Source organism: Pleurodeles waltl, chromosome 6 (genome assembly GCF_031143425.1).
Source record: "Pleurodeles waltl isolate 20211129_DDA chromosome 6, aPleWal1.hap1.20221129, whole genome shotgun sequence".
NCBI classification, from domain to species: Eukaryota; Metazoa; Chordata; class Amphibia; order Caudata; family Salamandridae; genus Pleurodeles; species Pleurodeles waltl.
This window is the reverse complement of record NC_090445.1, coordinates 36,888,568-36,909,138: the sequence shown is the minus strand read 5'-3', so window position 1 is coordinate 36,909,138 and position 20,571 is coordinate 36,888,568. Positions and strand designations below refer to the sequence as shown.

Sequence of the window (20,571 nt, the reverse complement as noted above, 5' to 3'; positions counted from 1 at the left end):
CTGCATATTTTTGGTATTGTGTACATATATCTTGTGTATATTTCCTATCCTCTCACTGAGGGTACACTCTAAGATACTTTGGCATATTGTCATAAAAATAAAGTACCTTTATTTTTAGTATAACTGTGTATTGTGTTTTCTTATGATATTGTGCAAGTGACACTTGTGGTACTGTAGTAGCTTCACACGTCTCCTAGTTCAGCCTAAGCTGCTCTGCTAAGCTACCATTATCTATCAGCCTAAGCTGCTAGACACCCTATACACTAATAAGGGATAACTGGGCCTGGTGCAAGGTGCAAGTACCCCTTGGTACTCACTACAAGCCAGTCCAGCCTCCTACAATAGGCCACTTGGCTATTGACCTATTATATAAATCTTGAATGCCCGAGAATGTATTTAATATAATGCAAGTGGGGGCTAGCACTGACATAGGGCTGTAGGTAGAACCATGACTTGGTCAGGCTGTACGGGTATATACTTTGAGGCAACTTTGTTACAAGTACAGGTTAACATTACACATGGAACCACCACTTGGTTGGGAATGTTTTTAACACATTGTTGCAAATAACTGTCAACAATGATTTATGCTATTATTGAGGTAATGGGACATCGTATTACGAAATAATTTTGTTTTCCTTTTTATTACTTAAAAAAAAAAGTTTGGTGTGTCTTTACATTGGAGGATTTAGGTTTCACCTTGTTTGCTCTGACGAAGACCGTGTTGGTCTCTACGAGTGAGCGTTAAATAAACTTTTGTTGAAGCCATATACTGGAGTGCAAGCGTTTCTGGAGTAGACTTCGAAGAAAGTTTTTTTTATATTAAGCGGGTCTTGTGCTCGTTTGCTCTCTCCAGCCTGTGTGTGTAGGATATCGGGAAATGCAGGAACGTTTGTACAAATGTTTCTTCAACCCGATTCCCTCCGCTGTGACATATAGAGTGCTCAGGTGACCGGGAAGTTGAGTGCTGTTTTCCGCGTTTCGAAGGTTGTGTGGGGGTTCAGCTTTCTCCCACCTGTTTTTTGAAAATCCTGGGAATCATGGCAGGGCTCCATCTTCTGGGATGTTCTTTCGGTAAGGTGGCAGGAGACGGTTTTGAAATTGGCATCTCAATAAGGACAATCAATTGTTAATTATTTGTGAACAGCGTCATGAGAGAGGCAATACAGAAGCGCCTGGAGGTGGCACGGAACTTATTTGATCAGAACAGTGAGGGACATGATGTGGAAGGAGGAGCTACGTCTCGTAATGGCTCAGAGGGGGCAAGAACTTTGAAACAAGACTTACTCCAATATGAAAAATGCTGTAAGAAAGAGATCAATCGTTGTTGGGAGGTGTTGTCTCTGAATAATTATATTGAGGTTAACAGGGTTCCACATGGTCTTAGGATATTAATTACACCAACCTATCAAAATCCTCATCCACAATTATTAGAAGAATGGTCCAGCCTTATGGCAGCTACTTGCAAGAACATGTTGGGCCTTTTATCTAAATATTCAGCCATAGAGCTCGAAGAGGTGACGGAGGAAATACGTAAGCTTAAATTGCTATTTGATGAACATAGCTCTAAAGAGGAAATTGAGCAGTTTATGGGAAGTTTAGATAAACGGCTTTCTAGATATGAAGAGGAAATTAAAATCAAGAAGAAAATAACTTTTTTGTATGATGAGATTGGTTATGCAACAGGTAGAATTTTAACCTCCGGCAGTAATTCTGATACAGCACGGAAAGAATTCAGACAGATGGGTTCCTTGAGGAAACAAGAGCTGGTGCCCAGTGAGTCGACTTCTGATAATCTTTCGGAATCGGAAGATGTGAGAAACATTGGTACATCACCCTTCACTACAGCTGAGGAATACTGTTTTTTACGGATGAACCAAGCCCCTCGTTGCAAGCCACCAAACGGAAAAGGAGGAGGCAGAGAAGGAGAAAGAGAACCAGGAGGGGTGGTTACATCCAAAAAGGGGAATATGCAGCATGGGAGGAATACCCGCCAAACAAGATGAACAATTGAAGGGTGAGGCTACATTGACTGTTTTGAACCTTTTGGACTATGAACCTAGTGAGGATGAACATTCTTGGTTACAACTTGGTTTATCTTTTTGCCCTACTGCCAGGTTTAGTTATTCTAGAACACATATTAATCTATTTCATTTTTTTTTAAAACTGCAGTTGTTAAAGATACTCACCTTACAAAAAGAGAAGCAGATAAGTTGTATGTCCTCGAGTAGTGTGACTAAATATAACCATACGTTTGACAATATATGTTTGGGAGATATTGAAGGTCTGGCTGTGCTGAGGGAATTGGAGGTTGGTGAGAAGGATTGGATATTGGAAAGAGAGTTGTTGTCCAATTTAGAGCTTCAAATTGATAGACCTAGTTCGAACCAATTTAGAGCAAAGTCAAAATGTAAACCTGTGACCCCCCCCATGATTCAATTGATTGGTTCCAGGAGGGTGTTATTTTGGAACTTGTGAAACTTTGGAAAAACAGTAGGAACGAACATGCCTGCAATTTGATTCCAAAACAAAGGAAATCACTTTATTCCCTTACTGGCAATACGTTGTTTGTTATAAAACCAGCTGATAAGGGGGGCAATGTGGTATTATGGAATGTGGTAAAATACCATGAAAAAGCCAAAAGACAGTTGGAGATGTCTGAATGTTATGAAAAATCATCTAGGGAGGTCTATAGAGGTATTGTGACTCACTTCCATGCAGTTGTATCTGAGTGATACAATAAGGGTATTTTGGGGATTGAGGAATATCAGTTTCTGAGGGTGGATAAGCCAACTTCTCCCACTTTTTACAAGTTACCTAAAATTCATAAGGATAACAGGACCCTGCCTGGTAGACCTATAATGGCAGCAAACAATAGCCTTCTAGAAAATGCCTCTGTCTCTTTGGACTTCTTTTTATGCCCTTATGTGTTTAATTTGTCCTCATACTGTAGGAATAGTACTGATTTGATCACCAAGGTACATCATATTCCATGGAAGCCTGAGTATATCATGGTCACAATAGATGTGGGATCTCTTTATACTTGCATAGGCCATGACTCAGGCAAACAGGCATGCAGACATTTTTTTCGGGACAGACCTCTGTATTTGTATGACCATTCAATGATGCTTTTGGAGATGCTGAGGTTTGCCTCGAGAATAATGTTTTTTTTTTTTTTTTTGGTGAGCAGTGGTATAAGCAACTCACCGGGACCGCTTTAGTAAGTTGCCTTGCGCCCAGCTATGCCTGTATTTTCATGGGTTGGTGGGAATCGTAAAAAGTATAACTATGGGCCTTGGTATTTTGAACACGTGATACTGATGACATATTTATGATTTAGGAAGGTCCACATGACAAGTTGCATGCTTTTCTGGATTTATTTCCAATAGTAATCTGAATCTGAAATTTACCAGCAGAATACATGAATCTGAGATTGATTTCTTGGACATTTTGATTAAAGTAGAGAATGGCATAGCATAGAACAGCCTTTTTAGAAAGGAAACTGCTGGTAATAGTATTTCCAATGCTCAGAGTCATCACCCTACTAGACTCAAGTGGAGCATCTATGGGGAATTGCCCAGCGCTAAGAGGAATTGTAGTACAGTAGAAGAGTATGAATTGGAACAAGCTGCCATGACCAAAAGATTTAGAGGTAGGGGATATCCTAGGAATGTAGGCAAAGGAGCAGTGGAAAATGTAAAGGTGATTCCTTAAGACAGCCTTTTGATGATAAGGGACAAAAATTGGAAGAATTAAAACAGCAATGTGATTCGGTTGATTACCACCTTTGATAATAAATCTGAGAAAGTTACATATATTTTGAATTAATATTGGTATTTGGTCAAATCAGATGAAGTAAATTTGAATTTGGTAACATTACGCCCAGTGATTACAAACAGAAATAGTAGCTCCCTTAAGGATATTTTGGTTAGTAGCCATTTTAATCGAAGAAGCAGCAGCAATTGGTTGTGGGGACAAAAGGGCTTTTTATAGTGTGGAAAGTGCAACACATGTAGGTATAATGTGAACAGAAATATGTTCCCATTACCCACTGGCCGTAAAGGAAAGATAAATAAGCTTATTCACTGCAACAGTGATTATGTGGTCTATGTCCTGGCTTGCTCATGTGGCTTGAACTATTTAGGAAGTACAATCTTCCCTATCAAAAAGAGAATTCTGGAACACTATAGAGCTATTGCACACAGTGATCCTTCCTACCCGGTGGCAAGGCACCGGCACAAGGTGCATGAATCAAGTACTGAAAAGATTTCTTATTTTGGCATTGGCAGGCTGCCTATAACTGCCAGAGGAGGGGACAGAGAAAAGACTTTACGGAGGCTGGAATCTGAATACATAATCAAGCTTGAGAGCAAGAATCCTAGAGGACTGAATTTGGATGAAGAGCTTCATGTAAATTTGGGATAAACCAGTTGCAGTTGTTAGGATGTGCACTCCATGGTCTTGGATTTTTGGAAGAAGGCCTTAACTCTAGGAAGGATTTTCTGTTTTGTTTGTTTAATTATAAATGCTTAATGGTTTTCCTTTCGGGAAATTGGTGGGTTAATGCATCCTTTGATGGATGTACTGAGTGTTCTGTTTTGTTACCCCTTGTCTATGGGAATGTTCTGGGGTTTCACAGATTATTCCTAAACGCCATTGATATTTTGTTGCCTGCCAGTTTTTAACATTGATATTGAATAGGCCAAACGGCTATTGACTTATTATATAAATCTTGAATGCCCGGATAATGTATTTAAGATACTGCAAGTGGGGGCTAGCACTGACATAGGGCCACTGGGCATGTGACTATAGGTGGAACCATGACTTGGTCAGGCTGTACAGGTATATTCTTTGAGGCAACTTTGTTACAAGTGCAGGTTAACATTATACATGGAACCAACACTTGGTTGGGAATGTTTTTAACACATTGTTGCAAATAACCGTCAACAATGATTTATAGCTATTATTGAGGTAATGGGAGATCGTATTACGAAAGCATTTTTTTCATTTTTATTGCTTAACGAAAAAGTTTGGTGTGTCTTTAAATTGGAGGATGCTAGGTTTCACCTTGTTTGCTCTGATGAAGACCGTGTTGGTCGATATGCGTCAGCGTTAAATAAACCTTTGTTGAAGCAATATCCCGGAGTGCGAGTGTTTCTGGAGTAGACTATGAAGGAATGTTTTTTTACATTAAGCGGGGCCTGTGCTCGCTTGCACCAGCCCGTGGGTGGAAGATTTTGGGAAACGCAGGAGCATTTGTACAAGTTTTCTTCAACCCAATTCCCGCCGCTGTGTTGGACATACAAAGTGCTCAGGTGACCGGGCAGTTGAGTGCTGTTTTCCGTGTTTTGAATGTTGCATGGGGTTCAGCTTTCTCCCGCCCGTTTAAAAAAAATCCTAGGAATCACGGCAGGGCTCCATCTTCTGGAATGTTCTTTCAGTAAGGCGGCAGTAGACGGTTTTGAAATTGCACCTCGATAAGGACAATCAGTTTTTAATAATTTGCTAACAGCGTCATAAGAATGTTTATATATACATATATATATGTATATATATACTTATATATATATATATATTTATTTTTTTTCACTGAAAAAACAAACGTTACAGAGACGTTATACTTAGGTTGACTTTTTACCCATATATAACCATAGAAATTCAGCAGTTATAGTTATACTTATGTTAAGAAACTGTAACTCATTGCTCAAGGTTACTTTCTGGCACGAGTTATAGTTTCTTCAGATAATTATAACTATAAGTATAACTATAAATGCTGAATTACTATGGTCTTGTATGGGTAACACGTCAACTTAACTATAACGTCCCTGTAACCTTTGTTTTTTCAGTGAATTTCTATGTTTTTTAATGCACATGTTAATATTTGTCAGGTTGCAGCAAGCCAATCAGGGCCTTGCTTTTCCCTAGGATCCGAGGAGGATTACACGAGGATCCTCGAGTCCACGAATCGGCTGAAAAAAACGAAATGGGCAATTTTTTTGCCAATGAGGGGTTCAAACCCTCCCTGTGGCCTATGGGGTCAGGATACCTGTATCTTGTTCCCTTATATGCTTTTACACTGCTTTTTCCACCCCTCAGGCAATGTGAGAAACAAAATGGCGGGTACAAATTTTCTGTCAGGTTGTGGCCAGCCAATCAGGGCCTTGCTTTTTGTTCAAATCAGAGGAGGGGTCGAAGGAGGATCCAAGGAGGATCTGCTTTTCTATATATAAAAATGTGGTCTTCATTTAGTAACTATAAAACTACTGAACAGTTTACACCAAATCACAAAAAGGTTGCTTTCTGGACCAAGAGCTAGCTTTCTGCCAAATTTGGTGTAAATCCGTCCAGTGGTTCGGACGCTATTCCTGTTCAAAATCCCTATGGAAAATAACCTTGAGAAAACACGTTTTGGGACCTCCCCTTTTTCTCAGCCCCTGTTTGGCCGATCACCCTGAAACTTTCCAGAAAGCTGCTGACTTGAGCGTCAACTTTTTGGGAAATCTTTTTGAAGATTTGTCAACCGTCACTAAAGATATAGGCAGGTTAAACAAACACTTTTTCTATAGAAACTAGGTCCTGACTATAGCTACCTAGTGGCAACGGCCACTAGGTAATATATATTCACTTAAAAAAACAATTAAAAAAAACAAAGGTTACAGGGCTGTTATATTTAGGTTCTGAATTTAATTGCAGAAAACCAGAGAAATTAATTAGGTATAATTAGAGTTATTTCAAGTAACTATAATTCACGGCCTTAGGTAACTATAACTTGCGGCCCCGCCATGGACAGTTTTTCTTCAATAATTTGACTTCTAATGTTTCATTGATATTTTTACTGACCTTATAAAAGTTGTCATGAGTGCTGTAATATCTGGGGTAATGAGCAGTGCATGGCAATGGCACGAGTGATAGTTACCGTAGACCACAAGACAGGCTTTCTGGTTTTGTGTAAGTAAATACAGAACCTAACTATAACATCCCTGTAATGTTTCTTTTGTTAAGTGAATTCCTCTTTTTTCTTAAATTCGATTTCCTAAATATAACGTCCCCGTAACCTTTGTTTTTTTTCAGTGAACTTCTATGGATTTTTTGACATAAAGTAATTTTCAATACTATATGTTAATCCAACTACCCCTGCGCACCGCCTTCAGCCATGCACAGCGAGTGTTAGCCATAGTCCCTGACCTGCTCCCAGGCCCTGTAGCCTAAACCGCTATATCCACCCAACTCTGTCCCACTCACGGCCTTCGCTTGTGTACAGCGGGGGTTGGCCACAGGGACTGCCCATGTGCGGCTGGAGTTAGCCACAGGGACTGTCACTCTTGATGTGAGAATAGGTGTGAGAGTGGGCGTGAAAGTGTCTGTATGGATGTGAGAGTGTCTGTCTGGATGTGAGAGGGTCTCTGTTGATGTGAGAGTGGGTGTGAGGGTGTCTTTCTGGGTGTAAGTGTAGATGTAAGATGGTGTCTCTGGGTGTTACAGAGGTTGTGTAAGTGTCTGTGTGGGTCTGTGAGTCTGTGTGTGAGGGTCTGAGTGAGTTTGTCAATGTCTGAGTGGGTCTGTGAGTGGGTGCATGAGTCTCTGACTGGGTCTGTGAGTGGGTGCCTGAGCATCTGAGAGGGTCTGTGAGTGGATGCGTAAGTCTCTGAGTGGGTCTGTGAGTGGGTGCGTCTGTAAGTGGGTCTGTGAGTGAGAGCGTGAGTCTCTGAGTGGGTCTGTGAGTGGGTGCATGAATCTTTGAGTGGGTCTGTAAATGGGTGCATGAGTCTCTGAGTGAGTATATCAGTGGGTGTGTGAATGTGTAAGTGGGTGTGTGTCTGAGTAGGTCTGTGAGTGGGTGAGTGAGTTTCTGAGTGGGCCTGTGTGTGGGTGTATGAGTGTCTGAGTTCCCCTGTGAGTGAGTGTGTGAGTGTCTATGTGGGTACGTCAGTAGCCGTGTGCGACCCTGGGAAGGGGAGGCCATGTGGCCACCCTCCCCCCCAAAAAATTAATAATTAGGCCTTGCCCCAGGAAATGGGGTCCCTGGAGCCGAGATCGGTCCTGGGGAGAGGGGCCGTGCAATCCCCTTCCCACCAAAATAAAAGTTAATAATTAGGCTGGGCCCGAAGGGATGTGGTCCCGGGGGCCAAAATCGGTCGGGAGAGGGAAGCATGTAGACCTGCGGCCAATTACGGCTGTGCTTAGCCAAAGGGATTGGCCACAGGGCCTGGCTACAGGCCAGGCCCTGCGTCCAACATCCGCTGCGCACAGCTCACCCCTAAGGTATCTATAGCTTGCACTCTCTCCATGCACTGTTAATTACCCCACAAATTACAGCACTCAGGGCATCTTTGATAACATCACTGAGAATATCAATGTAATATTTGCAGTAAAAGTTTTCACAAAAAAACTGTGCATGGTGGGGGCGTGTGTTATAGTTACCTTAAGGCACGAGATATAGTTACTTGAGATAACTCTAACTATAGCAAGTGAATTTCTATGGTTATATATATATATATATATATGCAAAAAAGTTTTAAAAAGTTGGCTTGGGTGGTACTTGACCAGTCCAAAGCTAGTGGTAAAAAGCTTTTGTAATTTTACAGCTTGGCGAGGATGACACTGTGCTGATCCTATGCTTAAAAACTTTGCTAGATAAACAGACATTTGAGGTGAGCAAATCTATAGTGTCACTGGTGTTGCAGGGTGATCCTTACTGGAGCTGCTCTCCACCTAAACTTGGGAACTACCCAGAGTTCTCTCTTCTTTTTTGCATAATTTATGCATCCCTCTAACCCTGAAAGGGCCTTGTTTTGACTTATACTGGGTGCTCCCTTGTATCTGGACAAAGCTAAACCCCTCTGAAGAGCTTTAATGATAGCAAAACATATGTCAGGTGTTGCTTTACCCATTCCAGGTTGACTTGGATAGTATTTGACCAGTCCAAAGCTCTAATACTGTGCCTGGAGTGGTAAATGGCTTTTATCATTTTACAGCACAGCAAGGATGACACTGTGTCAATCCTATGCTTAAAGATTTTTGATGTACATATGGCAAAAAACTTTGTACTTATCTAGCTCAGCGTGGATAGTACTGTATTAATCCTATGTTTTAAAACTTTGCTAGATAAACAGACATTTGAGGTGAGCAAATCTGGAGTGTTGCTGGTGTTGCAGGGTGCTTCTTACTGGAACTGCTCTCCACCTAAACTTGGGAACTACCCAGAGTTCCCTCTACTTTCTTGCATAGTGTATGCTTCACGGTAACCATGAAAGGGCCTTGTTTTGATATATATATATATATATATATATGAAATGTACTTATATGTATTCACATGACACCTGGTAATATTGTATTGGCTGGAGAGAACCCCTCTATATAAATAACCATATCTGCACACAAGCAGTCATATTTAATATGGTCTTGTTGTAGTTTAGCAGCGATTAGATTAAGCATTAGCAGAAGACATCTGTATTTGTAACTATTGTGAACATTTTGCGGAATCCATTTTGTATTCATGGCACCCATTTTCTCCTCCACATGCTGCCATGTGCTCACCATGTGCTCTGTCCTACATTCCTGTTAACTACTCTTGAAATCTGCCTAGTGACAAGTTATATTTAGCGTCTTCCACTTTCGCACATGCTCAGTAAGGTCTGCAGCTGTTAGTCCTTGAAAACTGTTAGCTCTTCCTACCTGTCGACTGTGCATTTTCCACATGACCTTACATGTATACAAGTCTTGCTTCTATAATTGTACCACCTCCTTTTAGCCCCTGCATGGGTATAAAAGGACCATGCTCTCTCAGTTTAGTGTGCTACTTCAGAAATTACCTAAGGGTGCTGTTTGAACTGTAGTACCACCTCATGAGGTTAATAAACTTTGTCTTTTATTTCAGTTCCTGTGCCAACTTCTTCCTACATGGTCTAAGGACTTTGTGCAGAGAAAGGTGAACCCGTTGCACTAGTAGGCCTTGCTGAGGCTTACTTCAACAAATTGGCGCCCGAACAGGGACTCATCGGTGACTCGGACGCCCAACAGATTGGTTACGACGAAGGATTGGGATCTCGCTGCGGACGATCAATGCCTGAGGAGACCCGAGTCTTGGCAACTACAGCGTTTTTCCCTTCTTTCTGATTTGACCATCCAGGTGGCGCCGGTCCTCGACTGAGATCCTTTTTTGTTAATTCGTCATGCAGTGACCATTTGGTCGATTTTAGAACTTGGCAGTTGGAACCTGGACACCCTGTGATTGGTTTTACGGCACTTGCTGTGGGTTTTGATGCATTTGTTTGGTAATGTAGTTTAGCACTACTTACTGTGGCTCTCGTGTTTTGGGTGACTAGTCAATTTGTATCCTTTGAATTAATATATAAATTGCAATTTATATAGGCAAGTAATGAGGAGAATTTTCTCCAATTTAATTTTGATTTGAACGGCACCTTAAGTGCTACTTTGATTATAATATTGCATATTTTGCACTATTTTTGGCATGCCTGTTTTTAGCGCACTTCGTAGGATGTGTTGCTTTTGTAATGGTACCAATTTGAGACTGGAAGAATCGCAACCGGCACCCCCAGAGGGGACGCCAAATAGAGATATGTATGTTAAACATGGTCTTTCTTCTATGATGTACAGCGCATTATGGAATAAATACACTTGTGCGGATCCTGAGTTACGTTGGCCTATGCATGGGTCATTTGATTTGTGAAAGATTGAGTATGTGGAACAATGTATGTGTAAGTGAAAGTCTAGGCAAGATATGTTTTACTGTGTACGAATGTGGGAGAAAGAAGTGCGTGGACGAGTGAAGCGTGAGCAAGCCTTGCTTGAGAAAGAGCAGCGGAAGAATGTATATGTGAAAGCATTGGAAATGAGAAAGAAAGAAATAAATGACTTAAAGGAGCTAGATGAGCTAGATGAGAAAGAACGTAAATTACAGGTAACTTGCCAATACACCGTTAGGCAACCTCTCTATCATATCCTTAATAAACCACATGATGATTTATTGTTACTAGATCGCCCTCCACCTCCGTATGTCGTCCCTTCTGCCCCTCATGAGTTAGCTAAGGTCTCCAGTTCGGAGCAACAGAAGATGCGAGACAGTCGCTCTATGTTGCCTGCTGACCGTGTGTCTGAGCTTAGATCTATTGCTCGTAAAACATTTTGTAGCGTTGTCTCTGCTTCTGAACTTTTAGACAACATGAAAGGGTGGACGGAAAAGGAGCAGCTATATTTTACTGAGGCATTTGGCTCAGAAGTTATTGAACTATATCGGAAATATTCTGATGAGTTAGAGCCCGATGATGTAGCAGCTGATCATAAGCAAATGCATGATGGTCTTTTTGTTTTCTCCCAGGTGGCTGATGCAATCAGGAGGTTGGTGAAATTATGTGTTACGGCAGTCCGCTTGCAAGAGGAGAAAAGGGCTGTGGATGTAGTTGCACGGACATCTCAGACCGGTGGGGTGCAAGCTTCCATCTTCGGAACAGATATGACTATGATAGTTCATGTGAAACCAATGCGGGAGACCGCGCCTTTGTATGTTCCTCCTAAAGGACTGGGTACAAGTGATGATAAAACTTCTGTTGATGCTAAGGGTTATTTTATTTATAATTGGGTGTATACTCCTTGGAATAGGGCAGATGTAATGGCAATTAAAACAGCATAACCTGACCCGCAGAAAAATCCAGCCGCCTTTTATGAGGAAGTTGAGGGAGCAATTAGTTCTTGTACCATGACTTGGCTGACATTGATTTATTTTTCGGATTGATATTACCGCCAGATATGTGGAGAACTGTTCGTAAAATTGATGATCGTGCAGTTTTTGGGGCGTCATGGAAAGAATTAGAACAGATGGATGGGGATAAGGAACCTGCGAAAAAGCCATATCAGTTGATTCTAGATCTTCCTGCAGCCATATTAGTTAAGTTAAAAATGATTATTCCCCCTCTTTCTTTACACGCTTTGAAGAAGCATTTCATGATTTTAGCGGTCAGTTATTGTCAGATGATATGGGCAGACATTTGTTTGTCGATAAATATGTTGCAAATCTGTTACCAGGAATAGCTAGTCGCCTAAAAGCTAGTGAAAGTTCATGGACTACCTCTACTACGGTTTCTCTTTTGACTATGGCTCAGTATTATGAACGTCAGGAATTAGAAGAAAAAGGTAGCGAGGACAAAAAGATTAAAGAATTAAAGACGAAGGTTATGTTGGCTCAAGCTTATGGTCCGCCTTTTAGAGGTAGTGATAGAGGTGGACGTGGATCTTATGGTTCTTCTTACACTCGTTCAAATTTGTCTGTTGATCAGTGTGCGTATTGTAAGAAATTTGGGCATTGGGCTACCGATTGTCCAGCACTATGGGGGTTATTCCAACTTTGGAGGAAGTGGTAATCCGTCCCAAAAGTGACGGTAAAGTGACGGATATACCACCAGCCGTATTACAAGTCCATTATATCCTATGGAACTCGTAATACGGCTGGTGGTAAATCCGTCACATTTGGGACGGATTACCACCTCCTCCAAAGTTGGAATAACCCCCTATGTGTTCAGCAGTGTTCACGTGGTCGGAGACAAATAAGAAACCGCTCAGGATATTCAGGACCTAGAAGAAGCATGAATGATCATGCTAGGGTTGATGCTAATGTACGAGGGCAGGATGGGTTTAACACTTTTGATCGACGGAACCAATACCAGATGTCTAACTATGTGCAGCCTGATTTCCAAGATTCTGCTTATGCATAGGATTGCCTAGGATGGGGTAAGGAATCAGTTGAAGTTCCAGTAGATCAGAGGGGTCCCTATGTTACAGCACATGTTTTGGGTTCTACTGATCAGTTTCTGGTTGATACAGAAGCTACTCGTAGCGCCTTGTCTAAACAATTGATTCCAAGGGCTCCCCTGTCTGGCTTAACCATTACATCAATAGGTTTCGATGGAACACCTTCCCCTAGCCCATTGTCACAACCACTTGCATTCCATGTTGATAAATTTACTGCTCCATGTCCATTTTTGCTTTCTCCAAATACACCAGACAATATTGTGGGTCTTGATATGCTCAAGTATTTCAGGGCTACAATACGATACTCTCCTGAAGGGGTGCGTGTTATTTTAAATGATAATCATCCTGTGATGGAAAGAGTTTGTCTTGTTAAAGAGGATATTGCATTAGCTTTACTCCCTAGTACTTTGTGGGCTACTTCAGATACTGATGTGGGACAAATGATTATTCCACCAGTACATATTAGTGTTAAGGAGGGAGCTGTATTGCCACGATTGCCTCAATACAAAATTTCACAGGAGGGCGAAGAAGCACTCACACGAATTGTGCATGATCTTATTGCAGTTGGAGTTGTTGAGGAAGTTCTGTATAATGTTTGTAACAGTCCGATTCTTCCTATTCTGAAAAAGGATACTGATACTAGGATTTACCGATTCATTATTGATTTACGAGAAGTCAATAAGATTGTGATACCGCAATATCCTGTGGTATCTGACATCACGACACTCCTCACTTTGGTTCCCCCGACAGCAACTACGTTCTCTGTGATAGACTTGAAGAATGCTTTCTTTTCGATCTCTATTCATCCTGACAGCCGATATTTGTTTGGTTTTACTTTGAATAAACGATCATTTAGATTTTGCAGAGTTCCTCAAGGCTATACAGAGAGTCCAAGTATTTATAGTCAAGCGTTAAAACGACAACTTGATTCTTTTGTTTTGCCTGAAGGTGTGGCTCTCATACAATATGTCAATGATATTTTGTTGGCGGCTGATACCCCTGAGCAATGTGAAAAGTGCACTTTGTCCTTACTTTCTTTTCTTGCTTCACACCATCATAAAGTGTCACGAAAGAAATTGCAATATTGTAGACCAAAGGTGACCTATTTAGGTCACCTTTTGTCCAAGGAGGGCCGTGCACTTACATCAGATCGTATTCAAGCAATTTTAGACACACCAGTACCCTCTACTCAGAAAGATGTTCGGGCATTCCTTGGTCTTAATTCTTTTTGTAGGCAATGGATATTAGGGTTTTCACACATTGTCAAACCTTTGCTAGCACTTTTGACTAAGGATACTCCAATGCCCCTCCCATGGACAGATGAATGTGAGACTGCTTTCAGGCAGCTGCGACAAGCCCTTTGTTCCGCACCAGTGTTAGGTACTCCAGATTACATGAAGCCTTTTGCACTTTACGTACATGAGAAAGATGGATGTGCATTGTCAGTTTTAGTACAGACACATAGCGATAAGCAGCGTCACTGTGCATATTTTTCAGCAGTACTTGATCCTGTCGCTCGAGCGTTGCCTGGGTGTTTTTGTTCAGTTGCCACAACAGCTGTGTCAATACGTCAGAGTGAAGGGATAGTTTTGTCACATAAGCTGTTGGTGTTAGTACCCCATGCGGTTGATGCTCTTTTAAATTAAACAAAGACACAACATTTAACTAACGCCCGTCTAACAGGATATGAGTTGACATTGCTGGCTCCTCACATTACACTGAAGATATGTGCTACACTAAATCCAGCCACTTTGTTGTCATATCCGGTGACTGAGCCTCAGTCACAAGAAACACATGATTGTATATTCCTTACCGAAGAACAGACAAAGGGTCGTATTGATTTACAAGATACGCCCCTTTTAGATGTAGACGGGGAATTGTGGGTTGATGGGTCTTGTTTGAAGTTGCCAGATGGTACGACCTCAGCTGCATATGCAATCACCACAATACACACGGTAGTGGAGACAGCTCGTATACACAGAAGTCAGCTCAAGCAGCTGAACTAATAGCTTTGACACGAGCATGTGAGCTTAGTACTGTCTTATGTGTGAACATTTATACAGACTCTATGCTTTTGGAGTGGCTCATGATTTTGGTTTGCTTTGGAAGGAGAAAGGCTTGCTCACATCCCACGGGATGCAGATAAAGCACGGAGAATTAGTGCATAACCTCTTGACTGCATTGACATATCCAAAGAAACTAGCTATTGTGAAATGTAGTGCACATAAGAAAGTGACCGATAAGATAGGGCAAGGTAATGCTCTTGCAGACCGCGTAGCACGTGAGACTGCGATGCAGCGAAGTACTACTTCTATGTATGTAGTGAAGTCACAAGCTGAACGTTGGCATAATGCTAGACAAGACGTATTAGATATACAGAAAGCTGCTTCTGTGAAAGAACGTGAGCAATGGGCTGAAGATGGAGAAGTGGATGATGAGGGCTGTTGGTGGAATAAGCAGATGGATAAATGGAAATTGCCTATAGCTTGTGTACAACCTATGGTTCAGATGGCACATGGGCTGGCACTTGTTGGAGCTTCAACAATAACGAAGTTGCTTACGCAAGTTTGGGAGCATCCAGAAATTTACAGTACAGCTAAGAGAGTACTACAGTCTTGTTTGATCTGTTTACAATACAATCCTGGAAAAGGGACACGTACTCCTGCGGGAGGGTTTGCTACACCAACTGCACCTTTTGAAGTTCTACAAATGGATTATATTCAGCTTGAACGCTGCAACAATTTAAAGTATGTCTTGGTGGTGGTTTGTGCCTTCAGTAAATGGATAGAGGCGTACCCCACAAAGGATAATACTGCCATTACCACAGCGAAGGTGCTTTTGAAAGAATTTTTCCCTAGGTTTGGTGTTAACAGACTTTTATGGAGTGATAACGGACCTCATTTTGTTGGGGAAGTTATTAAGTATGTCTTGAAAGGATTAGGGATCAAACAGAAGTTCCATGCGGTTTTCCACCCACAATCAACAGGGTTGGTGGAAAGGTATAATGCTACTTTGAAGCTGAAGTTAGCGAAGATACAGGCTTCCACATCCTTAACTTGGCTGCATGCATTACCGTTGGCATTATTGTCTATTAGGTCAGTGCCACACTCCCGACTCGGCCTTAGTCCTTATGAGGTGGTATTCGGGAGGCCAATGAATATTTGGGGAGTTCCTAAGCCAAAATCTGTATATGATGTACCTTGTGTCCTGATGAATGATTATTTGGCACAGTTAACCGACAATTTGGTTCCTATTCATCAACAGGTTCGAGAAGCACTTCCTGACAGATCTACAGGTGAAGGCCATGAACTCCGACCTGGTGACCAGGTGATGATTAAGTCTTTTGAAAGATCAAGCAGCTTGGAACCAAGGTGGCGAGGCCCAGAACAGGTGCTCCTTGTGACAAGGACAGCAGTTCGAGTGACGAACCGAAAGAATTGGGTCCATAGTACTCACTGCAAGAGAGTGCTACCTACCTTGGTGGAACCTGCTGTGCTGACCGATCATCGAGAGATTTTGACTACGGAGAAAGGCCGTGCTATATCACCTGACGAATCTGCAGAGGTCTTCCCGGACCATACGACTTCTGGATTGTCGCAATATAATTTGAGACCGAGGAAAGAATCTGAAAATGTTTTGAAAAAACTGGTTGACCTACCGCCCTGGGTTAGTGAAACGGAGAGCCAATGTGGCAAGGAGGGGGATTAGCCATGCATTAGAGTAGTGACACCCATCTTGGCCCGTGGTGAAGAAATCAGCGGCTGCCCAGGGATAAGAGCTCCAACAATTGTTCTTAATCCATTTCTGAAAGGGTCGATTATCACTGTTGCTAAAATGAATAACAAGCTGATCATTAGTACTATGGGGTTTGTTGTTGTTTTGGTGGTTACAGCAACAATCACCTGGTTTGTTGAAAAGAAGGCTCCTGCTTGTGAGTTTTTTGTTGCCACTACTCCAGTACCAGAGGATCACTATTAATTTACGCTTCCCTATCAGGAGCAGAAGCACCGTCAATCATACTTCAATAATAATTTAATTCAGATGTTGCATCATACTCATAATGCTACAAATACTACTAACTGTTGGATATGTGGAATGGTACCTGCGCATCAAAAGAAAGGAGGAACACCTTTCATTCCTCTTCCTTTTTCACACAATGGTTCTTGTCAAGCCTGGTACACGCTTTTGTTTGCATCTGGAAAACGTACAGAGGGCGGACTTCTTTTTCGCCTTAATAAAGTATGCTACCAAGACAAAGATGGGTATCCGCAAGCCAAAGGAACTAAATGGGAATGGGAAGAGTATCATCCGGACAATGTTTCAATACCATATGTCTTCACAAATATAAGAGACTCTGACAAGAAAGAACAATTTGTGATTTCTGTTACAAAAACTAAAGCAGATTTATGTATACGTAGCATTGGGCGAATTCCAGTAGGGATAAGCGATTGTACCTTGATTTTAACTATTGAGGGTGTAAATAATAGTAGTTTTACAGCTTCACATAATACATATTTTGTTTGTGGTAACGATGGATATTACCAACTACCTGTTGGGTGGTCAGGTGTGTGTTATGTATCTTTTCAATTACCCCCTGTGTTTTTGGCCCCTGTATCATATCACTGAGATATAAAACTGTTCAATGACATCATTAACAATATATATAAAAGGGAAATAAGTACAAATGAGGTAGACCAAACGGATACTAGCCTGCAACAGTATGTTGATTTTAATTTAGGATTGTCCCCCTTTGTGGGTGCTGCGTTAAACAGTAGGAAAGTGAGACGATTGACTAGGGTTGTGGAAGCTGTTACCAATCAGGCAGCTCTGGCACTTGGGAATATTACTGAGGAGCTCCAAATTGCGAGGATTGTAGCGACCAAAATCGTATGGTACTAGATGTGATATTAGCTGACCGAGGTGGTGCATGTCGCATCATCGGTAGTAGTTGCTGTGTTTTCATTCCCGATCACTCACCTTCAGTATATGATGCAATATCTAAATTGCATAAAATTGCTTCAGAAATCCACACAGAGACTGGTACTTGGACTTTTTATGGATGGTTTTGGGCTCTTGTTTCCGCCTGGGGCTGGAAACCACTGACTATCCTGTGTGTAATGATTGCAATATTTTTCACATGCTGTATCTGTATTCAGTGTGGCCCAATGTTCTGCTCCATGTGTATTACAGCTTGTATGCCTACCGAAAGAAATATTACAGAAATGAAAGCACAACATATGTTAGATAAAGAAATAGCTGAAATGGTGAGCATAAATATACAAGATGAATATTTAGATTATCCCAGAAAGACGAATGTCTTCAGCTAATGCTGAAAGGGTCGTCTGTTGTAGTTTAGCAGCGATTAGATTAAGCATTAGCAGAAGATATCTGTATTTGTAACTATTGTGAACATTTTGCGGAATCCATTTTGTATTCATGGCAGCCATTTTCTCTGCCACATGCTGCCATGTGCTCACCATGTGCTCTGTCCTACCTTTCTGTTAACTACTCTTGAAATCTGCCTAGTGACAAGTTATATTTAGCATCTCCCACTTTCGCACATGCTCAGTAAGGTCTGCAGCTGTTAGTCCTTGAAAACTGTTAGCTCCTCCTACCTGTCGACTGCATTTTCCACATGACCTTACATGTATACAAGTCTTGCTTCTATAATTGTACCACCTCCTTTTAGCCCCTGCGTGGGTATAAAAGGACCATGCTCAATCAGTTCAGTGTGCTACTTCAGACATTACCTAAGGGTGCTGTTTGAACTGTAGTACCACCTCATGAGGTTAATAAACTTTGTCTTTTATTTCAGTTCCTGTGCCAACTTCTTCCTACATGGTCTAAGGACTTTGTGCAGAGAAAGGTGAACCCCTTGCACTAGTAGGCCTTTCTGAGGCTTACTTCAACAGTCTGATGTGCACAGTTATTGTGTGGGGGGAGTATGCAACTTTTGTCTTGACATTCTTTAGAGCTGTAGTAGCAGGCATATACTTCTACATTTGCACCTATATGCTCATAGAAGCAGCAATTATCACATTGACTGATGTACGCATCTCTTGTGGTGTAAAATACATTTCCTCCTTATATTAATGTATCTGCTTTTAACAGGGAGCATAGTTCACTGTACTGTAGTACTTATCTGATAAATATACACGTGTATCCAGGTTTTTCTTAGCTTAGTAGAAGTAAATAATACCTGGATACAGAAAGATAAACCTGAAGGTAGATAAAATTGACAAGCAGCAGATATGCAGATGGCTAGCTAGATAGGTGTAGGTATGGGGATAGACAGGAAAACAGATGGACCGACAGACAGCACATTACAATAAAAACAGATTGAGTGTTAAATTAACCCATCTTCTATGTCAGTGGTTCCCAAACTGTGGTCCCGGAACCCCTAGGGATCCGGGAAGCCTCCTCAAGGGGTCCGCAACTGCTTGGAAAATTAAATAAAATTAACAAATTAGGTCCCCAGCTTTCAGTACTGACTCAGTGGGGTGGGGGAGGGGGGTGTCTCCTGATTCCAATAATGAATCAATGGGGGTCCCCAGGATCCAGTAATGATAACGTGGGTGTCCACATTAGTCAAAATGTCGGTAACCACTGTTCTATATAGCTATAAAGCTCCTTCAGCTCTGTCTTTATTGCCGTCTGCTGGCCCTTTCTGTGTAATGCAAGGCACTCAATTGCAAACGACAGACAGCCCATGTCTAAGCAGTGAATTAATGCAGCCAGGCTATTACTGTACCTTCAGTGCTGTGGCCGCTAGGGGCGTTATTTTCATTGGAGGAGGAGTCTGGATATGCTAAAAGAGAAACCAGTGTGAGACGAAGGAGCCCCATTTACATTTAATGCATAGTCATGGGTCTTTATGCTGAATCTGATGTGAATTAGTGTTTGTGCATTTATGATATTTACTATTCATTTTTACATTTTATCTAGCATTAATCAGCACTATTGCAGTATTATCAATGCTATTTTCATTATTATTATCAATATAATTGTGTTATTATTAGCTCACTTTCAAGTTACCATTATGAATCATTGCTTCTTACCAATATACATATCTATGCAATATATACATTACACACACATATAACCAAATATAAAAGAAAGATGTAAAATTTCTTAACAAGAATTATTCCATAAACTTCAGGTCTTCCTGCACCATCAGAGCTGTAGCAGTTTTTATATGAAATCCTTACACTAACTACTCAGTAGACATTGCCAGTTATTTCCAAGCATTTGTGATGTCAGGAGTACCGGTGGGCGCGACTGGCATAGTTCTCGCTAGAGTAATTACTGTGCAATCACTCGTAATTATGCGTAATTACATGAGAAGCGTAATCCAGCACATAGCCTATTTGTTTTTAGTGCAAAATGCACCCAGGCGTCTAAAACGGGACTGATGATGTATTTTGCACTAAGAAAATAATACTAAATGCTACAGGACATGGACAGCAGTAGTCAGCAGCCGCTCACTCTCTCTTAGGTTGTTGTTCCTGTGTCTTGCAATAGGATTTTGCCCCTAATTACTCTTAATTACTCAGACTGGCATAATTGCTTAATGTCTGTAACTTCGCATCATAAGAGTAATGAGTAATTACTAAAATTACTCAATTACTCCAGCATAACTAAAATTTCACCCAGGCCCTGTCAGAAGGCCAATATTAAGTACCATCAGTTTGTCAGCTTCTTTCATGTCTTCCTCTTAATGGCTAAAAGACTGTAAATAGCCTATTGCACTAGTGAGGGACTCAGTCATTACAACATGAGAAGTCTCACACAACTAGTCGGTGAACTTAG

General features: G+C 41.3%; 1 protein-coding gene across 4 annotated transcripts in view; it reads right to left on the bottom strand.

Annotated features, from left to right (window-relative positions):
- LOC138299119 (uncharacterized) overlaps positions 1–20,571 on the bottom strand; it is a 336,990-nt gene that overhangs the window by 187,983 nt on the left and 128,436 nt on the right. For 3 of the 4 annotated variants that reach the window (XM_069237158.1, XM_069237159.1, XM_069237160.1), the window contains one exon: positions 19,514–19,570. The exons of the other annotated variant lie outside the window; for it this stretch is intronic. In XM_069237158.1, coding sequence (XP_069093259.1) covers positions 19,514–19,570 — 57 coding nt within the window. The remainder of the gene's footprint in view (positions 1–19,513; positions 19,571–20,571) is intronic. 4 annotated transcript variants of the gene reach the window in all.